The following is a 22,020-nucleotide window of genomic DNA, read 5'->3' as shown; positions in this document are numbered from 1 at the left end:
ACTTGACAGTCAAGATTCAAAGTCTCCTCAATGGAGCTAATAAGTGCATCCATTGCTGCGCGTTCCCACGCCACCGTGGAGGAAGACTCCTCCTTCTCCCCCTCGGAAAATTACAGGGACCCCTCCAGGGGGGGACGTTGTCCTTGGCAACCAAATCAGGCTCTGAGTCAGAAGACTGGGAGGGCATAGACCATTTTTAAGAAGCGCGTTCAGACATCAGAAGATCCACTTTGAAAGTCGCAAGAGCAGCAGATGATGCCATGGAAGAGGATTCAGGGGTCCCTGAAGCACCAACCGGGTCTGTGGGGAATTGGTTATCCTGGGACTCCATTTTTGCAATAAAAATTTTGTTGGAGCGCTGGCCCTATAAAACGGCGGTTCACGCGGACCCCCACCGCCAAATTGCACTGCTGGTGGGGACCTTTAGAAACAGCTACAGGTACAAGAAGAAACAGTTTTTTTCAGGAAAATGCCAGAAGAAAATGGTTAAAATCACCCCACAGTGTCCCAGTGTACTTGTCACACACACGATGCTGCAGTGAGAGACAGGAGAAAGTGACCTCACTCACTAGAGGCCTATGCACGCCCAGAGCCACAAAAAAAATGGTGCCTGATAAGAGATTAAATAAGGAAGCACTGGCAAAATGGCCATCGCCCTTACTAGACGGTCACACTGATCCAAGATAGCACCAGAATGAGCTAAAATGGCTGCTGGCCACACAAACAGCCTGCCCACACCCAAAATGGCAGCCGTGCAAGTGGCACCAAATATGGCAAAAAATACAGGCAATGGCCCCCAGAGGGCACCCCCGGGATGTATGAAGCCCCCACACCCGTCAGAGGTATGCACCGCAGAGCGCCCCCAGCAGGGGCATGGAGGAAAGGGGCTGCACCACACCGTCAGGAAAGATACCACAGAAGCGCCACAATGTACTCTCCTAAGAGTGGGCCCACGGAACACTCCCACAGACAATAGCCCCCATTTGGGACCCAGGGGTAGTAGCACTCACCAGTCCAGCGAACGCGGGCACCGCTCTGATACGGAACACCTCCCAACCTGAGCGGGGGTGTAGTCAGCCAGGAAGGATGCTAGCAACTTACGGGCGTTCGAGTTGAGACATCCCGGCGAAGACTACGCAGGCTCGCCTCCATCTCAAGGGGCACTGTCGTTGCGAGGCCAGGGCGCACCAGTGACCTGCGACGCTCGGTGGCAGGCTGGGACTCCATAAGGATCTATATTATCCAGTGCAAGGCCCAGTACTGCTGTCGCTTGTAGTCCTCCAGGAATTCCCTAACTAGCAATAGTGAGTGAAATAAAAAAGCTATTTTCAAAGAAAAAACACTTTTTAAAAGAAAAAAAGATAAAGAAAAAAAAGACACTAGGTCCCAGCAGGGAAACCTAGCCTACTCCTGATGCTAGGTAGCCTAAAACTGAAGGACAGTGGTAACTGGATCAGGAAAATGGCTGAGGGACTGCCCCCTGGAGGTGTGCTTAAGTGTAGAAAGTTATTTATTAACATTTAAAACTGCCTAGCTTGCTCCTGCAGAGGGCGCCATTACCCTACTCGTGAAGGCTGTATGAAGGGCTGTGACTGTTGGCGGAAGTAAGAGAAATAGAATTTTTGTAAGAACTTACCGTAAAATTCCTCTCTCTGACAGTCACCGCCCGTTCAGTTAGCCTTCACGAGTAGGCTGTCCCAAAGCAGTGCAGGTGTAAAGGGTGGTAAGACGCAACCAAGAAAAGGCAACGTGCAACCAGGCCAGAGTCGAAAAATCTGAGCCAACAGGGCAACAAAAGCTCAACAGGAGCCAACCCTGGACAAATACACCCCATGAAGAGACAAACACACGTCTCCGCAAAACAACCGCCGTGCACAAAACTCCGTGGCCAAAGGAAGCATCCTAGGATGCCAGTACATCAAATCAGTAGAATTTTGTGAAAGTGCGCACCACATCGCCGCTACGCACAACTCAGCCACAGGAAACCAGATATCGGAAAGACCAAAAGGCAATGACTGCTCCAGTAGAACGTGGAAAAAGGGGGGCACCAGAGCCCAGAGTGAGCAACCCCCAAAGCGGAAGCAACGGAAGAAACAACGATGAGGTGGAAAGCAGACACCACTGCAGGAAGAAAAGACCGAGTGGGTTGCCGGACCACGTTATCCCTACAACAGACCAAAGAAGGCGACCAGCAAGACCGAGCTGCGAATACCGACACCTCTGCGAACAGAGGTGATAGCCACCAGAAAGGCAACTTTCTGGAACAACACAGGCAAAGCTGGTTCTCGGATGTCCTCAAAGGGAGGCCGTTGAAAGGAAAAAAAAAAAAAAACAGTCCAAAGAAAAAAGCGTAAAAGTCAGTCCCCATGGAAGCAAGGGCGCCTTCCGCAGGGGAGCGAGACAAAGAACCCCTTGAGTAAAGGTGGGAATCAAAAAATTAATTGTCCAGGGACACTGGAAGAAAACCGATAAAGGCCGACAACCGACCCAGGACCGTGCCCAGCGTCAAGCGCTGATCCACACCTTCCTGCAGGAAGGCCAAAACCCCCGCTACCGAAAAGGAGCGTGGGTGAAACACCAGGCAATATACGCCCTCCAGGTATGATGGTAAATCTTACTGGAGTTAGTTGTCCGAGCCTTCAGTGAGGCAGGAACAACAGCATCCGAGAGACCCTATCCTCTCGAAAACTTGGCTTTTAAACAGCCATACCGTCAAGGGCAGAGACTGTCCAAAAGGACAGAATATCGGCCCCGGAGACAGTAGAACGTCTCACAGCGGAAGCCGCCAGGGTGGCTCGACAACCATCTGTGTACCAAGACCGACAAGGCCAGTCTGGGGCCACCAGAGATAATTGAACCCGTTCCGACGCCTGGTGGAGGAACCTGAGCAGCAGTCAAATCTGAGAGAAGGCCAATACTGGTGCCAGGGCACCACCAACGCGTCCGTGGCGACTGCCAGAGGACCGCGGGTTTCAGCCACGAACTTTCCCACCTTCATGTTGAGACAGGACGTGAACAAAACCATGTCCGGAGACCATCACTGGGCACACAGGAGGGGAAACCGCCCCAGATGCAGGGACCATTCCCCCCCTTGTCTACGGACTGGTGATGAGGACAGTCCGTCTGCCAGTGCACCATTCCTGGAACGTGAACAGCCGAAACGCTGAAAAGCGCAACTTGGCCCAATACAGGACCTCTGCCACCACCGGGGCCCACTCGGTGCCCCCCTCGGTGCCCCCCATTGGTGAATGACGTAAGCCTCTGCCGCAGCGTTGTCCGAGTGAAACACGAACCAGGTGACTCTGATCCGAGTCCTCCAACGTAACAAGAACAAAATGATTGCTTGGATCTCCAAGACGACATCGGCAAGGAGGGTCCCTCCGCCGAACACGTCCCCTGGGCACAAAGCGTGCACAGGACTCCACCACAGCCCGACAGGCTGGCATCCGAGGTAAATCACTGTCCCCAGCATATGCAGAAAAGATTAGCCATGCGTTAGAGCGGGTGACAGAAGCTCCCCTAAAAAGTCCACACTCGTAAGGGGGCTCGAAAATATCCTCTTGTCCATCGACTGAGGATTTTGTCCCACCAGGTAAGAACCTCTGCTGATAGAGAGCTTGTTGGGAACTGAGCAAACAGAACGACTTCGAAGGCCGAAACAAGCACACCCAGGGACCGCCTGCAGGCTCATGGAAGGAGAGAGATGGTTGTCCCTGAAGGACCCAATCCTGTCCCACAGGGTCGGAAATTTTCCTACCCTGGGAGAAAAAAACATTGCATAAGCGGAGTCCAGGACCAACCCCAGACTACCTAGACAAACTGACAGGGTCAGTGCCGACATCTAAAAGCTGATAGTCCACCCGAACTCCTGGAGCGCCTGAAATGCGACCTGTAGATCGCGTGACAGAGCGGGACACGAACCCGCCCACAACAGGTCGTCCAGAAAACCAAGGACCGTAATCCCCTTCACGCTCAGCAAAGCCAGCACCGGAGCCAAAACCTTGGTGATTACTCTGGGAGCCCAAGCAAGACCAAAGGGTAATGCCACAAATAGAAAATGCTCCTCTGCCACTGCGAAACGGAGATACCACTGAGGACCTCCGTAGATAGGGATGTGCAGACACGCACGCTTTCAGTCGATGGAGACCAGAAACCCCTTGGACTCAACGATGCCCCCACTGACCGGATGGATGCCATCCGGAACCTCTGCACCCCCACAAAGCGGTTCAGAGACATGAGGTCCAGAAACTAACGCACTTTTCCCTTTCACCTGGGAAACGTGAACAGGTTGGAATATAACCCGTGAAACCTGTCCCGCTAAGGGACTGTCACAATGACTACTAGGGCGAGCAGCTCTCGCGCTGCCTCCCATGAGATCATGTAATCGATTGGGAAACAGATTGGGATTTGAAGGAAGGAAACCTGTTTGCGGGGCGAGAAGCAAACTCAAGCTTGCACACTGAATGAAGCAGTTCGTGAACCCACCAGTCCTGAATTAGGGACAACCAGGGTTCCCGAAAAGTAACGCAGACGGCCCCCCATCCCCAAAAAGGGTGAGGGCATCCCTCAGGCGGAGGAGGACCGGGCAGCCCAATCAGCTTGATCGGTCATGGGCTTCCCGGACCATGGCTACATGCGACTGCCTGAGGTCTTGAAGGAGTTACTTCTTTCCCGTGCCCCTAAGGCATGAAGGGACCCCCGAAAAGAAGGAAGGACCCTGACCCCGCCTAGCGTGGGAAGATTTCACCTATAGAGGTGTGGGGCCAAAGGGTACACACACCACCCGTAAGACCTGTGAGCAACGCACCTAAGGCATTCCCACGAAGCCGAATACCCATAAAAAGGGACATCAGACAGATTTTTAGAAAGCAAGGTTATCCGACAAACGTCCAGCCACAAAAAAGCGGCGGATTGCGACCCCAACCACAGGAACCGAGCGATCAGAGGAGTCTCACTCCAAGGCCACAGCACAAAGGTACACCACAGCCTGGGCCATGTGAATCACCAGGCCAAGGGCAGTCGGAAAGACTGCCTGAGCCACCAAGGCATGCCTACGCACCCTAGACCATGCCGTGACAGCATGAGAAAACCATCACCGAAGCCAACCTAGGTTCGAGCAGGGAGCCTGCCACCAAACACATGTGGCGAGATGGAGGACCCCTCCTCCATCCCATCTGAATGTGAGGACTGGGACCCCTCAGGGAGGACATTGTCCGTGGTAACCAAAGAGGGTTCTGAGTCAGAAAAACAGAGAGCATCGGCCATTTTTTGGAGTAGTGCATTCACACAGCAGACCATCCTGGACACCAAAGTCACCAGTGCAGCAAATAAGGAGGCCATGGAAGAGGATTCAGGGGTTCCTGAAGCACCAACAAGGTCTGTGGGGAGTTTGCTATCCTGGGACTCCGTATTGCATTACAAAATTTAGGACACCGGCCCTTTAAACCTGCGGTTCCCACGATGCACACCGCAAACCTACACCGCTGGTGGAGACACCTTTAAAAACTGCTAAAGCAACAGAGAAAGAGCTGATTTGCAGGAAAAGAAAACGAAAAACCGCCAAAAATCAGTCCCACAGTGACACAGTACAGTAAACCCCAGCTCCATCGCGGTTCAGTTTTTGCAGTCTCGGTATATTGCGTTTTTTTTCTGTAATGATATTTTACTATATAAATCATTGAAAATTAAATATTTTTGTGTTTTCCATAGCTCTTGCTCTGTCTCTGGCAGGGACACCATAAGGATCTATATTATCCACTGTGAGGCCCAGCTCTGCTGTTGCTTGTAGTCCTCCAGGATCCTTCTGACTAGAGATAGTGAGTAAGGAAAGAAAAAAAAAAAAAAAACTTTTTGCAAAGAAAGAGGAAAAAATCAGACATAGGATCCAGCAGGTAAGCCTATGTCCTACTCCTACGCTAGGCAGCAGAAAACTGAAGAGAAGCTCCTATTGGCTGACGGGTAGTAGCCCAGGAACAGCCCCCTAGAGGGGTGTTGTGTAAAAGCTTGTTTGTTGACCTTTTCACTGCCTAGCCTACTCCTGCAGAGAGGCACATTACCCACTCTTGAAGACTAACTGAACGGGCGGCGACTGTCAGAAAAATCTATATCTATCTATATATAGCCATGGAGGGTGTAATACATTGGTCTATAATCTGATTATATTTTTTGTTGGAACGCATTGTAATTGATCAAACTTTATGTATAGCAATCTCCTAATGATTTAATGTTCGTACATTTGGGAATTGGAGGGGGGAAACATGGAGGACGTAGTATTCACAAAATAGGGTGTACCAATATGGCAATCGCACCACTTCCAGCCACCAACAGGAAGTGATGCAAAGGTATTGGGTGTAGGACGACGGGTTTAGGATATAAGAGCCAGTCACCAGCACCCCCAGCTTCTGAACAAACCCAGCGGGAGGCATTAAACGGCAAGCGGGGAAAGAGACATGGCAAATATACAGCTGATAAAAACGCTGTGGCGGCGATACTTTGGTTTACATGCTCGAACTTTTTTTACTGCTCTAAGTGCATTTATGCTTTTATTTTTTAACAACGCAAACAGTATTATGCTACGATTATCTCTATCTTTATTGGAACATATACCATCATTATGCTGAGAGCCTTCTTTACTGCCAGAGAAGGAAGCAGCTAGATCCATCCATCCATATACCACACTGATCATTTTCATGGTGAGTGGGGACTCAGAAGGTGAGCACAGAGTTTCACCTGAATACTATACGAGAAGACATCACTAGCAATGGCACCTTACTATCATTGAGGGACGTTTGTTTGATTGCACCTTCACTTTAAGCATTATTGATTGCACTGACACTATGTGCTACTAGCATGTGTCATTGTTTTTAAGAAGCAGCTCTAAGTTTAATAACTTTCTTGGTCATTGTATGAGGTTTTTAACCACTTGCCGACTGCCTAACGACGATTTACGTCGGCAGTCAGCCCCTCACAGGCAAAGTGACGTAGATCTACGTCGCTAGCCTGTGAGGGTCTAGGGAGCGAGCGCGCGCCGCCGGAGGCGCGCTCCCACTCCCGTGTGGTCACGGACACCCCCGCGCGTGTGACCGGCGGACCCGATGTCCGCCAGTCACTCTGCGATCGCCGCTGCAGAGGGAAAAAGTCAGGCGGCTAGTGTAAACAAGCCGCCTGTCATTCTCCCCTGTGTAGAAACTGTGATCACACGGTTCAACTATGTAGGACCGTTGATCACTGTTTCTACAGCTCAACTCACAGCCAATCACAGTTAGAATAACGCCCCTAGGGACACCCACAGCCCCTCCCTCTCAAATAAAGTTAACCCCTTCACTGCCAGTGTCATTTTGCAGTAACAGTGCATATGTATAGCACTGATTACTGCAGTAATGTCACTGGTAACCCCAAAAGTGTCAAAAATGTCAGTCAAGGGTCCGATCTGTCCGCCGCAATGTCGCAAAAAAAAAAAATAGCAGATCGCCGCCATTAAGCTTTAAAAAAAAAAAACAAACAAAAATTACAAAAATCTTTCCCTTTGTTAGTAAACGCGATAACTTTTGCGCAAACCAATCAAAATACGCTTTTTGCGATTTTTTTTTACCAAACATAGGTAGCATAAAACAAATTGGCCGAAAATGTTAAAAAATTTTGATTTTTACATTGTTTTGGGGGGGGGGAATTTCAAATTAAAAAAATGTGAAAAATATTGCTATTTTTGCAAAATTGACGCTCTTTTTTTTGTTTATAGCGTATGATCAAAAAAAAAAAAAATAAATCGCACAGGTGATCAAATACCACCAAAAGAAAGCTCTGTTTGTAGGGAAATAAGGACGTCACATTCGTTTAGGTACAGCTTCGCACGACCACGCAATTGTCCGTTAAAGTCACGCAGTGCCGAATCGCAAAATACCCCCTGGTCAGGAAGGGGGTAAAATCTTCTAGGGCTTAAGTGGTTAAGCTTTCACATTAGCAGCAGCTTCAATTTCAATTTTTTTCCATTATGTGTTAATTATTTACACATGGTTGTGAACATACCATAATTGACAGGACACTGATCAAAACAAACTCATAGCGCAGGTACAATCACCGTTTATAAACAATTGAGCTGCCACATCACATCGGTAAAGTGCAATGTTTTGAGGCCATGCGAGATCCCTTCGGCATGTGATGTCTTCGTGTGTGACGGAAATCACATGATTTACCACCACACCTTGCCAGCAATTACCAGCTGTCAAAATGACAGCCAGAACTTCCTTTGTATTCCAGCAGCAGCTACAGCTGAAAAAGCTTGAAAATGTTAAGAATCCCTGCCCCAATAATTCATTTTGCATCATTTGAGGCTTCCTATCATTACTAACTGCCCCCACTATATGCACATCTGTACAATTTAAAAAGGCCAGTCTTTAACCACTTAAGCCCCGGAAGATTTTACCCCCATTCCGACCAGGGGGTATTTTGCGATTCGGCACTGCGTGAATTTAACGCATAATTGCGCAGTCGTGCGACGCTGTACCTAAACGAATTTGACGTCCTTTTTTTCCCACAAACAGAGATTTCTTTTGGGTGGTATTTGATCACCTGTGCGATTTTTTGATCACGCGCTATAAACAAAAAAAGAGCGTCAATTTTGCAAAAATAGCAATATTTTTCACATTTTTTATATGAAATTCCCCCCAAAAAAAATGTAAAAATCAAAATTTTTAAAAATTTTCGGCCAATTTATTTTATGCTACCTATGTTTGGCAAAAAAAAAAAATCGCAAAAAGCGTATTTTGATTGGTTTGCGCAAAAGTTATCGCGTTTACTAACAAAGGGAAAGATTTTTGTCATTTTTGTTGTTTTTTTTTTTAACGCGTAATGGCGGCGATCTGCGATTTTTTTTGCGGTACTGCGACATTGCGGCGGACAGATCGGACCCTTGACTGACATTTTTGACACTTTTGGGGTTACCAGTGACATTTCTACAGTAATCAGTGCTATACATATGCACTGTTACTGTAAAAATACACTGGTAGTGAAGGGGTTAACTTTATTTGGAAGGGAGGGGCTGTGTGTGTCCCTAGGGGCGTGGTTTCTACTGTGATTGGCTGTGGCTCTAGCTGTAAGGACACTGATCAACGGATCTACATACCAGATCCGTTTTATCAGTGTCTTTGCAGCGAGGAGAATGACAGGCAGTTTGTTTACACAAGCTGCCTGACATTCTCCCTCTCCCCCGCCGATCGCCGAGTGACCGGCGGACATCGGGTCCGCTGGTCACACGCGCGGGGGGGGGGGGTCCGTGACCACGCGGGAGCGCGCCCCGGGGGGCGCGCGCTCGCTCCCTAGACCCTCACAAGCAAGCAACGTAGCCCTACGTTAGTTTGCCTGTGAGGGGCTGACCGCCGACGTAGATAGTCGTGCGGCGGTCGGCAAGTGGTTAAACATTTATTCAATAAATGTGAAACCCTTTCATGCCTCGTGGTCAATGAAACCTAGATAACCAGGACAAAGGTTAATAAAATCACAAAAAGCAAATAGGATTATGGCCCTTTTCACATGGGTGATCCGATCAGTTTCATCTGTCAGTTTTTCCAGACAGACCCGATTGGAAGGTCTATGCATTCCTTTAAGCAGGCATGTGTAAAACTGACCATTACCCAGCTACCTCTTGGTTCCATCTGATCTGGATAGAGAAAAAAAATAAAAGGAACGGGACCCGTCCACTTCTATTTAGGCAGATCAGAGCATAGATGGGATTAGCTTTGAAAAAGCTAACTACAGCGCTTGCTGATGAATAGTGTATGAATGATACCAAGTATATATCTCAATGATTAAGGAAGTGACAAGAATAAATAAATATACAGTAAAATGGATATAGCAATATTGGAAAAACCAAAGAAATATATATAAAATGTGTGAAAAAAATAAATAAATAAATCGTGACTGTTGGTATATAAAAGTCCATATTATATTTTATATATATATATATATATATATATATATATATATATATATATATATATATATATGTAGTGATTTGGTGCTCAAGAAGATCAAAAACACAGAATTTTTGTAAAATCTTACCTGTAAAATTCCTTTCTCTGAGTCCTCCGACAGTCGCCGCCTCTTCATATTCGTCACTAATGGGGTTATTGACCTTTGCTCCGTAGGAGTAGCTAGGCAACAGAATATATTAATATCAAAGCTTTTAGCATATCCCACCCTCAGGGGGTGGTCCCCTCAGTCAATACCTCCCTGCTTCCTGCATACCAACTCAGTTTCAGTAGAATAGCAGTAGAGTACATAAACAAACCCCAAAAGAGGGGCAGGGGCGGCGACTGTCGGAGGACTCAGAGAAAGGAATTTTACAGGTAAGATTTTACAAAAATTCCGTTTTCTCTTACGTCCTCCGACAGTCGCCGCCTCTTCATATTCGTCACTAATGGGGACGTCCCAAAGCAGTGTAGACATGAGGGAGGGAAAAAAAGCAGCCGCGCATAAAGCAACGCAGTACCCACATCAGAGAAAGGAACCTTACCAAAGTAAGAGAACCAACTGGGCAACAGGAAAACGTGCTCAACAGGAGCAACAACCCAGGAAAAAACAAGTAACCCAGGGGTAAAAACACCCCAACAGCCAAGGGCCCAAACAAGGGACCCTAAGGCACCGCCGCACTAAGGACTTTACGGCCAAAAGAAGCATCTGCCGATGCCTGAACATCCACTCTGTAAAATTTTGAGAAGGTGTGAACGGACGACCAAGTCGCCGCCTTACACACCTGGTCCACAGAAGCCCGATGATGACAGGCCCAAGACGTACTCAGAGATCTAGTAGAGTGCGCCCTCACAGGCACGGGAGGAACCTTCCCCCTCAAAGCATAGACCTGCTCAATGGTCTGATCCATTTGGCGATGGTAGAAGCCGACGCCGCCATGCCCTTCCGAGGTCCCTCAGGAAGGACAAAGAGGGAATCAGACTTGCGAAAGGATTTAGTCGAAGACAGGTAAACCCTGATCGCCACAACATCCAAGGAATGCAAAGCCACCTCCTTCGGATGCTTAGGCTTCGCGCAAAGCAAAGGCAAGACAATGTCCTCATTGATGTGAAATTCCGAGATCCTCTTCGGAAGAAAAGACTGGTTAGGTCGCAAGACCACCTTATCCAAGTGAATCACCAAATACGGAGACTTGCAGGACAAGGCCGCCAGCTCCGACACCCTGCGAGCCGAAGTGATCGCCACCAAGAAGGCAACCTTCTTGGACAACAAAGACAACGAGATCTCCGTGATATTTTCAAAAGGAGCATGTTGCAACACGGACAGAACAAGGTTCAAATCCCATGGAGGCAAAGGCTCCCTCCTAGGAGGAACCAAATGTCGCACCCCTTGAACAAAGGTGCTAACCAAAGAGTTAGACGCCACGGGGCGTTGAAAGAACGGCCAGCGCAGAAATCTGACCCTTAATCGTGGCCAATGCTAAACGCTGGTCCACGCCCGTTTGAAGGAAGGCCAACACTCTCGATACAGAGTATGAGCGAGGGGAATACCCCCTGGACTCACACCAGGCAAAATACGCCTTCCAAGTACGGTAGTAAATCTTCCCTGAAGAGGCCTTCCTGGCCTTGATCAAAGTGGGAATGACCTCAGGGGGGAGACCCCTATCCTTCAGGACCTGGCTTTCAACAGCCAGGCCGAAAAAGCCAGCGACTGTAAAGCAGGATGGAATATCAGTCCTTGAGACAGAAGGTCTTCTCGAAGAGGCAGACGCCACAGAGCGTCGACCGCCAGATTCACGAGGTCTGCGTACCAAGACCGGCGAGGCCAGTCCGGTGCCACCAGAATCACCGTTTTCGGTTCCGAGGCCAACCTGCGAAGGAACCTGGACAGCAGCTGAATCGGTGGAAAGGCATACATCAGGCGATACTGATGCCAGGGCGTCACTAACGCGTCCGAGGCGTCTGCCCGAGGATCACGCGTCCTTGCCACGAACCTTTCCACCTTGTGATTTAGACGAGACGCGAACAATTCCACATCTGGGGACCCCCACTTCGCGCACAATATCTGGAAGACATCCGGGTGAAGGGACCATTCTCCCTGGTCCAGGGTCTGGCGGCTCAGATAATCCGCCTGCCAGTTTTCCACCCCCGGAATGTGAACCGCAGAGATCGCCGGGACGTACGTCTCGGCCCAAGACAGAATGTCGGCTACTTCCCGAGCCGCCCGGGCACTCCTGGTGCCCCCTTGGTGGTTGATGTAGGCCACCGCTGTGGCATTGTCCGTCTGCACCCGAACTGGACGGCCCTGAGGCCTATCCGTCCAACGCAGAAGACAGATTTATCGCTCGCAATTCCAGAATGTTGATCGGAAGGGAGGATTCCTCCTCCGACCAAGTTCCCTGGGCGGACAAAACGCCCAGAACACCACCCCAGCCCGACAGGCTGGCATCCGTGGTGATCACCGTCCACGACAAAGGACGAAAGGACTTGCCCCCCGACACCGCCGGGGACTGGAGCCACCACAAAAGACCCCTTCGGGTGAGATGGCTTAACGACAGCCGCAGATCCAGAGATTGCGGACGCCCGTCCCACTTGGCCAGGACCTCCGCCTGAAGTTCCCGTGCGTGAAACTCGGCGAAGGGAATCGCCTCGAAGGCCGAAACCATCAATCCCAGACACCTCATACACGTCCGGAGGGACGAGCACTGATTGTCCCTGAGGGACCTGACATCACACTGAAGTGTCCGAAGCTTGTCTTCCGGCAGGAAGACCTTCGCCTGAACAGAGTCCAGAATCATCCCCAGGTAGGGAAGATGAACCGACGGACACAACGTCGATTTTGGAAAATTTATCGTCCAGCCGAATTCCTGCAGAGTCTGCATCGTGATGGACAGGTCGTTCACCAGACCCTGACTGGTCGCGGACCGAATCAGGATATCGTCCAGATACCCCAGGACAGAAATGCCCTGGGCTCTCAGTAAAGCCAGAACCGGCGCAAGCACCTTGGTGAAAACCCGCGGAGCCGAAGCGAGACCGAAGGTTAACGCCACGAATTGAGAACGATCCTCCGCAATGGCAAATCGAAGGTACCTCTGGTGACCCTCGAAAATGGGGATGTGTAGGTACGCATCCTTCAAGTCGATGGAGGCCATGAATTCCCCAGTAACCAGGGCAGCCACCACCGAGCGCAGGGATTCCATGCGAAACTTGCAAACCCGCACAAAGCGGTTCAGAGCTTTTAAGTCCAGAATCGGACGTACTTTGCCCTCCTTTCTGGGCACAGTGAACAGATTGGAATAGAACCCCCGAAATCTGTCCCGATGAGGCACCGGAACCACCACTCCCTGGGCCCGCAGGTTCCGCACCGCCAGGTGCAGATCCTGCAAGCGCTCGAGTCAGCTGAAGGTTTGAGAGGAAAAATCTGCCTGCCGGCCGAGAGAGAAACTCGATCTTGTATCCAGATCGAACGATTTCCTGAACCCACCTGTCCCGAATGCGGTCCAGCCAGGGTTGAAGAAAACCGAGGAAACGTCCCCCCACCCTAGAAACGGGTGAGGGCGCCCCTTCAGGCCGCATTGTTATGGGCAGCTGATCCGGACTGGCCGGCCTTCTGCTTACCCGCCCACGGCTTTTTCTGGGAGCCTTGGCCTTTGAAGGGCTTGCCCTTATAGTGCGACCGAAAGGCACGAAAGGACCCCTGAGAGGGCCTAAACGAAGCATTCTTCTTACCGCGAACAAACTTATTCTTGTGAGATTGGGGCAAGAGTGCTCTTACCCCCAGAAATACCCTTTATCAGAGTATCCAAAGATTCGCTAAAAAGGCGAGATCCCGCGTAGGGCAAATTTGCCAGAGTCTTGCGAGAAGATTGGTCAACCGGCCAACATTTCAACCATATCAGGCGACGGTTCAAGACCGCCACATTAGAAAGGCGCGCCGCCAAAGGGACTAAATCCAAGTCCGCATCACACAAATACATGACACCCTGATGAATCTGATCCACCATAGCCAAAGTTGTCGGCGGGGCAGAGTCAGCCACCAGAATGCACCTGAGCACCTGCGTCCAATCCGCAATAGCCTGGGCTGCCATAATGGAAGCAAAAATAGGCTTCAGCATAGAGCCAGCAACCGTATAGGCATGACGGGCCAGAGATTCCAATCTCCTGTCCGTCGGGTCCCGGAACACCGGGGTATCCTCAGCAGGGATCGCAGTTGATTTATTCAAAATCGCCACCGCGTGATCCACCTGAGGCGGTACACACCAACGCTCATCAGTAGCCGGTGTAAAGGGATAACGCAGCTTGAACCTACTCCGCACAGCAAAAGGCTTTTTTATATTGCGCCATTGCTCATCAACCGTGTGCTGAAAATCCGTAGAGCAAGGAAAAACCAGCGATGTTTTGCGTTTCCTCTGCGTCCCATAAGAGGACATCAAAGCAGGAGGACATGGTTCATCCTGCAAATGCAGCGTTTGCTTGATAGAAGCAACCAACTCATCCATGAGTGCAAGCTCTTCAGACGAGCCAGGGGGAGAATTATCAACCCCTTCCACCTCAGCCTCCCCGTCAGACCCCACAAGGTCCAGGGATGAGTGAGACCCTGAGAAGGGCACTCCAGCCATAGCAGCCCCATCTCCCTCTGAATCAGAGGAAATAGACACCCTGGGCCGTTTAGTGGATCGATCAGCCACCAGCATCTGCACCTGAGCAGCTAAGTTAGCCACAATAGTGGCCAGATCAGCCCCCTCGGGGGAAGCAGCAGCCCCTTGGCCCCCCACCAGGGTGGGAGGAAACTTGCAATCCTGAGAATCCATGCCCCAGCAAAATAATTAATAAAGGGTACTGCCCCTTTAAGATCGTGGCGAGCGCTGCCCACTGCACCCACTGAGCACAATGACCCCCACAGGGATAAGAAACTGGGCAAGGAATACAGGAAAAAAGGAGATATAAAACCTGGAGAGCTCACACAGGCTGCTGCACCGATCGCTGTCCCAGAGGAAAAGGAAGTGATGCAAGACTGACCGCCCCTATGAAGCCTCTGCAAGGCTACACAAACATGGCCGCTCGGCTGAGGACAAAACCCTGGGCAAAGAGAACATGGCGCTGACATGTGGGATCGATCGCCGCTCAAATTGGCGGCGTTTGGCGCCAAAAACGTTGTGCAGTACCTCACAGGACCTGCCACCATAATTTTTGCCCCAGAAAAAAGGCGGATCGCCGCACAGCATGTCTAAAATCTTACTGCTTCATATGACACCCCCCCCCTCACAGCCCACACACAGGCAGCAAGTGCACACAGGAGCTGACAGGGAGCACAGCAGCCACACAGACATGCAGGGTCACACAGTCCCAGACTGACACCCAAAAAAGACAGGTCCCCACATAGAGATACACTTACCAGTCCGGATGGCGTGGGGAGCCTGCTCCAGCGACCAAACCGCAGTACTGAAGACAGGGAGTGTCGCAAGCATGACGCAGTGGAGTTGCGGTGCGAAACCGCAATGGCGTCCAGTGAGGTAGCCACCTCACCGATAGCATCCCTGCAGCGAACAGGGATGGGTCGTTCAATGTGCCAGGGCAAAACCTAAGCTGAACGCTCGATGGCAGGCTGGGAAGCCCCTGGCCCTGAGAACCAGGGTGGCCAGACTGAGACCCAGCTCCGCACGATCAGCTTCATCAGAAGAACTAACGCTGGAAATAAACAGCTAAGTAAAAGAAAGAGAAAAAACCAAAGAAGAGAAAAGTGGCTGAGACTAAGAGCCCCAGCACAGGAACAGCCTGCGTACTCCTGAGCTAGGCATATGAAACTGAGTTGGTATGCAGGAAGCAGGGAGGTATTTACTGAGGGGACCACCCCCTGGGGGTGGGATATGCTAAAAGCTTTGATATTAATATATTCTGTTGCCTAGCTACTCCTACGGAGCAAAGGTCAATAACCCCATTAGTGACGAATATGAAGAGGCGGCGACTGTCGGAGGACGTAAGAGAAAAGAGTCTTTGTATGGTTCAAATGCAATTCAAGGTGCAGATGCTTAAACGTGATTGTCCTTCTGTGACATCAATCCGTTTCGCCGTGATTTGTGGCTAGATAAAATCACTTACCAAAACCAGTGGGTCCTTTGTGCTTTACAGCACTAGGACCATTCGCGCTTAGGTGCCCCCTGGGCTGGGATGGATTCCCCCTTTTTCCTCCTATAGGCTGGTCTGGATTAGTAAACTGGGTCCTCCTCACATGGTAGTATGGCAATTTTTAAAGGAAACAAAAGCTCCATATAGTGTAGTATGTTCAAAATGAGTTTATTACCCACTACATTGGGTTAAAAGGCAAGGAATTTGTAGAATAAGAAAATCCGTGGTGGTCCGTGGTCGGCTTGTCCAGGCTGCGCGTCCCCTTTGCAGAGTGGCGAGCGGCATTTCCGGCTTGCGTTCCAGCTGACCCTACATGATGACGCTATGCGTTCCAAACTGACGCGTTTCGTCACATAGCGAAATATATTTTTCACACATTTTATATATTTTTTTTTAACCCTTGACGCGGGGAATATACTTTGTATATTTTTTTACAGATCAGAGCATAGTTAGATGCAAATAGATAAGAGTCCATTTTCCTCGGCTGCCCATAGAGCAGAGTGGGCTGTCTGTGAGGGCAAGGTGTCATCAGCCTACTCTGCTCCGATCAGCAGGGGGATCTGTGCGCGGATCCCGTGCTAATTGGAACAGAATCTGTCCCATGTGAAAAGGGCACAGCATTCCAATAGAATGATTTGTTCAAGAACATGCAAATAGCTTTGCTGATAACCAAACCGAATTTTCAATTTGAACAGTAATAGGTCCTGATGTTTGTATTATGGATATTCAAGATTTAATAGCCCTTTGGGTTAACACACCACACAAAGAAGCTATACGTTTCAGAAGAAACACGCAGGCCTATTTAGTGCACTTCACTAAGGTGCCTACATTCCACAGTTGTATAAATTGAACTACATATTACTTATAATTGGCATTCCTGGCACTACAGAATGATCACTCCTGGATACCCTTAGCCACTGCCCTTCGGGCGGCATACTTACTGCTGACTTTGCTCAACATCACTCTGCTGGTTGGTGCTGAAGCTCTGCATAGCTTGCACCTCCTCCTCTTCCTCATCTTCACTGGAAGCCTCTTCGGCAGCATGGTTAGACCGTGGTGGTGGAGCAGAAGTTGTGCCATCAGCCTTTTGAATTGATGGCTTTTGACAAATATACCTTGGATCCCTACCAAGATTGCATATTTCTTCCAAAAGCTAAAAAGGACAGATAACATTGTAATAATAACATCTTATCCTGAGAAATCAACATTTAACTACAAGATATATATCCTGCACTGCGCTGTAATTAGAATATGTAGCATAAAAAAAAAAAAAAAACTTGATTTTTGTCTTACCGTAAAATCCATATCTCTGAAGTTTGACCGACGCAGCTCCATATAATTCTTAAACATTGCATTAGGATGCCCCCTAAAGGAGTAGAACACTAGGCAGGGACAAGCTTTACCATGCCTATGGGGCAGTGACTGCAGGCATACACCCACACTCTGCCCTATAGCCCTCGGTTTCATTGCAAGCAGTGTTTAGAGGAAAAACCCCAACCAACTCAAGATACAGGGGAGGGTGGTGCGTCTGTCAATGAACTTCAGAGAAAAGGATTTTACGGTAAGATATATATATATATATATATATATATATATATATATATATATATATATATATATATATATATATATATATATATATATATACATACATATATATATATATATATATATATATATATATACACACACACACATACACATATACATACACACACACTATATACACACACACATTAGAATGTGTGTGTGTGTGTGTGTGTTAAAAAAAAACAAAGTGCCTCTGTGCTCACGTGCAAACAGTGATTGCCCCACATGTGAGGCATCGCTGCAAACCATCTGATCAATAGCAATAATTCTAGCACTAGACCTCCCCTGTAAATCTAAAGTTGTAACCTGTTAAAACATTTACTGCGTCGCCGATAGTAAAATTTACATTGTTTGTTGCCGCTGCACGTATGTGCCCAATTTTAAAGCATGACATGTTTGGTATCCATTTGCTCAGCATAACATCTTTTCAATTTTACAAAAAAAATTGGGTTATTTTTTGTCTTTTTGAAATAAAATGTAAAAAATGTGTGTGTGTGTACAAAAAGTATATTGGGCTGGAATCCCATTTTAACCACTTAAGCTGCAGGCTATTTGTGGCACTTTGTTCACATGTAACAATCAGTATATTTTGCTGGAAAATGTATAAGAATCCCCAAACATTATATATTATTAAAAAGCAGAGGCCCTAGAGAAAAAAATTGGTGGGTTTTGCTTTTTTCTTTTATGTCGCACAGTATTTGTGCAGCAGTTTTTTAAAAGCAATTTTTGGGAAAAATGCATTTCTCTTTCATTTATTGACGGACACATCTCCAAATCTTCATAACCATTGGGTTATACTGCCCCCTACAGGAGTAGGTCACTAGGCAGAAAAATAATCTGGCTATACCCATGCCCATGGGCCTTCTTGAACCTTGTTGGGGCACCCCGTCCTTTAGGCCTAGGGATCCCTCCTAGGTCACTGGAAGCCTCGTGGTCCTACCATTTGTTGTAGCCTGTGTTTTCTATGCATGTTGGCCATTTTTTGGTGGTTTGTCATTGAACGGCTGCCATAAAAGTGGAGCCCCGTGGGTGGGGATTTGCGGCAGGAGCCCCTCCTCATCCCCTGGTGCGCACTTCTGGATTTTCTTCCAGATCATCGCGTTTGCAGTGCAGAATATCCTGGTGGCTGCAGGTAACCGTTTCTGCTGGGTGGCGAGTCTGGTGGGGTTCTCTCCCTCTGCTAAGGATCATTTTGTGCCTGGTGACCGGGGTTTTCACCTTTTTTGTGGGGTCCCCCTGGTGACTCATGGAGTCTTTTGGAGCACATCTCTATACCTGATCCCCTCTCTGAGGCTACGGGGCCGTCTGGGTCCCAACCATCCACCAATACACTGACGGCGGTCCTGGAGTCTTGTTTCCAGGGTGTAGGTGGCTTTTGGGCGACGTGCTAGCAAAAACCACCCCCCGCCTCATCTGCCTCATTAGATCCTGAATGCGATTTGGCTCCCGCGTATGTGGCTCACCTTGCTGTGTTTGTAACCACACATCCGGAATCCTCTCGTAATGAGGATTATTCCCCCACATCTACAACCGCCCACGAAAAGGCGCTAGTAGACGCACTGATTTTATCTGTGCGTGAGACATAAAAGATGGAGGCTGCAGCGGAAATGGAGGCGCAGGTGCTTTTTGGCACACTCAAGCCATCTAAAGTGGCAGAGCAGTTTTCTTTCCCCACCCATTTTGACAAAATTATCGCTAAAGAGTGGGGACGACCAGAGTGTCCCCAATGGGTTCCCTAAGTGATTGAGGAGTCCCTTATTACAAAGTAAACTGTTCCATCGATGGTGGACACTCCAGTTTCAAGATTGAACAAGGCAACCATGATTGCGGTTGAAGAATCCCCGCCCTTTAAGGATATGGCTGATGGGAAAGCAAAGGCTGTAGCCTGCAATATATACACTTGTTGGTTTTAGCACTGAGGCTGGTATTCCCCATTGCCCTTGTGTCAAACTCTGACCGAGTGGGCTAAGCTTTTATGAACTGACTGTGGAGGGAGAAGTTCTCTCCCCTGCCTTTGCTAAGCTGGCAGACCAGCTGTTCTAGGAGGTGCAGTTCATCCGTGATGCCTCTTTGGATGCGGCTCCCCTAGTGGTTTGGCTCTCTGTTTCGGCAGTGGTCCTTCTGCATGTCTTTTGGCTCAAATGCTGGTCTGCCGATCAGACTTGTAAAAATGCCCTGACTGATGTTCCCTTTTTAAGGAGATAGCCTGTTTAGAGCTTACCTGGGTGACCCCTCATTAAAGGTCTCACGGGGGCGGGGGGGGGGGACGTCTTTGCTGGTTTCTGAACCCGTGGACTTCCCTGATCCACCAAATCATTCGGTCTGGCTACGAGATCGAGTTTCGCTCTCCTCTCCCAGCAAGGTTCTTTCCTTTCAACTTCCGCCTGTCCCCGGACCGCTTACAGGGTCAGTTTGGGGTGGTACAAGACTTGTTGCTTCAAGGGGTGATTGTCCCGGTTCCGACTCCAGAATGTTTTCAAGGTTTTTGCTCAAACCTGTCAACAGTTCCCAGGAAGGAAGTCAAGGTGTGTCCAATCCTGTACCTCAAGGCACTGAACTGCTTTGTGCGGGTGCAGAAGTTCAGAATGGAGTCCATTCGCACGGTGGTGGCATCCCTGTGTCAGCGGGCTTAACTTGCCTCCATCGACAGCAAGGATGCTTACCTTCACATTCTAATATGTGTGCCGGTCACCAGCGCTTCCTCCGCTTTGCCGTGGGAGAGGAGCATTATCGGTATGTGGCGTTACCCTTTGGTTTCGCCTCTACTCCTCGGGTCTTCACAAAAGTTTTAGCAACGGTGCTAGCATTGTTAATCCAACGAGGGATCTCGGTACTGGGCTACTTGGACGACCTTATGCGAGCGGAGTCTCCCACTGCTCTGGTGGACAACCTGGAAATCGCCATACGAACCCTGCGGGAGTTCGGCTGGATTCTGAATTTTCAGAAGTCTGCCCTGGTTCTGTCCACAAAGCTGGACTATCCGGGTCTGACTCTGCCTTGGCCAGAGTGCTTCTTCCTCTGGACAAACTCCAGAAATTGCAGGCTGCAATTCATCTCCTGCTGTGCAGCAGATGGTCATACCTACGGACTTGCGTGCAGGTGTTGGGCCTAATGGTGTCTACCTTTTTGAGGCGGTTCCGTTTGCACAGTTCCAAACGAGGTCCTTGCAAAGGGATATTCTGACCAAATGCGACAAGACTCCGCAGTCCCTGGACAATGAGATCTGGCTGAGCTGGGGAACGAAGGAGTCCCTGATATGGGGGCTTCGTTCTCTGGCGCTTCGGCTGGGAAAATCCTTCCTCCCCCTTGTATTGGTCAGTGATAACCATGGATGCCAGCCTGTCCGGCTGGGGAGGTATCCTCAGCTAACACTCTGCTCAGGGGATCTGGACACTGGAAGAATCGAGACTTCTAAACAATGTATTGGAACTCCGAGCGATCAGACTATGTCTGGATCATTGGACGGATCGTCTTCAGGGATGTCCTATGCACATTTAATCGGACAATGTCCCGGCCGTGGCTTATGCCAATCACCAAGGGGGCACAAGAAGTGTCCTGGTGGCTCTAGAGGTAGCCGGCATTTTAAAGTAGGCAGAACAGTTAGTTCCAGCAGTTTCCACAGTACACCTACCCGGAGTGGAAAACTGGCATGCGTTGGACCAAGGGGAGTGGTCCCTTCATCCGGAGGGCTTTCATCAGTTGCGTCTCTGGTGGGGCATCCCCAAGGTGGATCTGTTGGCAGAGGTTTGTGGCTTGGTCACGGGATACTCTAGCAGACACCACAGACGTGTCTGTGACCCCGCGGGGTCAGTATCGACTGATTTATGCCTTCCCACCTCTCAAGCTTCTTCCAAGACTTCTACGCACGATTGAGGCAGAAGGAATTCTGGTGTTCTTAGTGGATCTGTACTGGCCTCGCCAGGCTTGGTACAGAGATGGTGCAGCTGGTCGCCGACGTTCTTTGGACGCTTCCTCTCAGGGAGGATCTTCTGTCCCAAGGACCAATCCTCCAACCTGCATTACATTCGGACTTTGATGGCTTGGCTGTTTAAGGCCAGGTGCTGAAGAATAAAGGTTTATCTGAGTTGGTGATTGCAACGCTTTGTTAGGAAATCAACTTTTAGGAAGCTCTATCATCGTACGTGGAAGATGTACATTGCATGGTGAGAGTCTTTGCTCTTTCGGTGGCTCTGAACTTAACCTTCAAAAGGAGGGTTGAACAGAAATTTGCCTTGGGTATCAAGGGCCAGATGTCAGCTTTGGCGGTCTTCTTCCAACGACCCTTGGCCACACACTTCCTGGTGCGTACCTTTCTTCAGTGTCTGACATTTTCGTTCCC

The 22,020-nt window shown here is 49.3% G+C and overlaps 1 protein-coding gene across 1 annotated transcript in view; it reads right to left on the bottom strand.

Moving 5' to 3' along the window:
• The window catches only part of HUWE1 (HECT, UBA and WWE domain containing E3 ubiquitin protein ligase 1), a 484,118-nt gene that overhangs the window by 362,124 nt on the left and 99,974 nt on the right, over positions 1-22,020 (bottom strand). Inside the window, exon 21 of the mRNA XM_082264230.1 lies at positions 17,033-17,244. Coding sequence (XP_082120356.1) covers positions 17,033-17,244 — 212 coding nt within the window. The remainder of the gene's footprint in view (positions 1-17,032; positions 17,245-22,020) is intronic.

The sequence above is a fragment of the Pelophylax lessonae genome, assembly GCF_965119305.1.
Source record: "Pelophylax lessonae genome assembly, chromosome: 7".
Taxonomy (NCBI): Eukaryota; Metazoa; Chordata; class Amphibia; order Anura; family Ranidae; genus Pelophylax; species Pelophylax lessonae.
The sequence above is the reverse complement of the archived record's forward strand: the minus strand, read 5'-3'. Positions and strand labels throughout refer to the sequence as shown.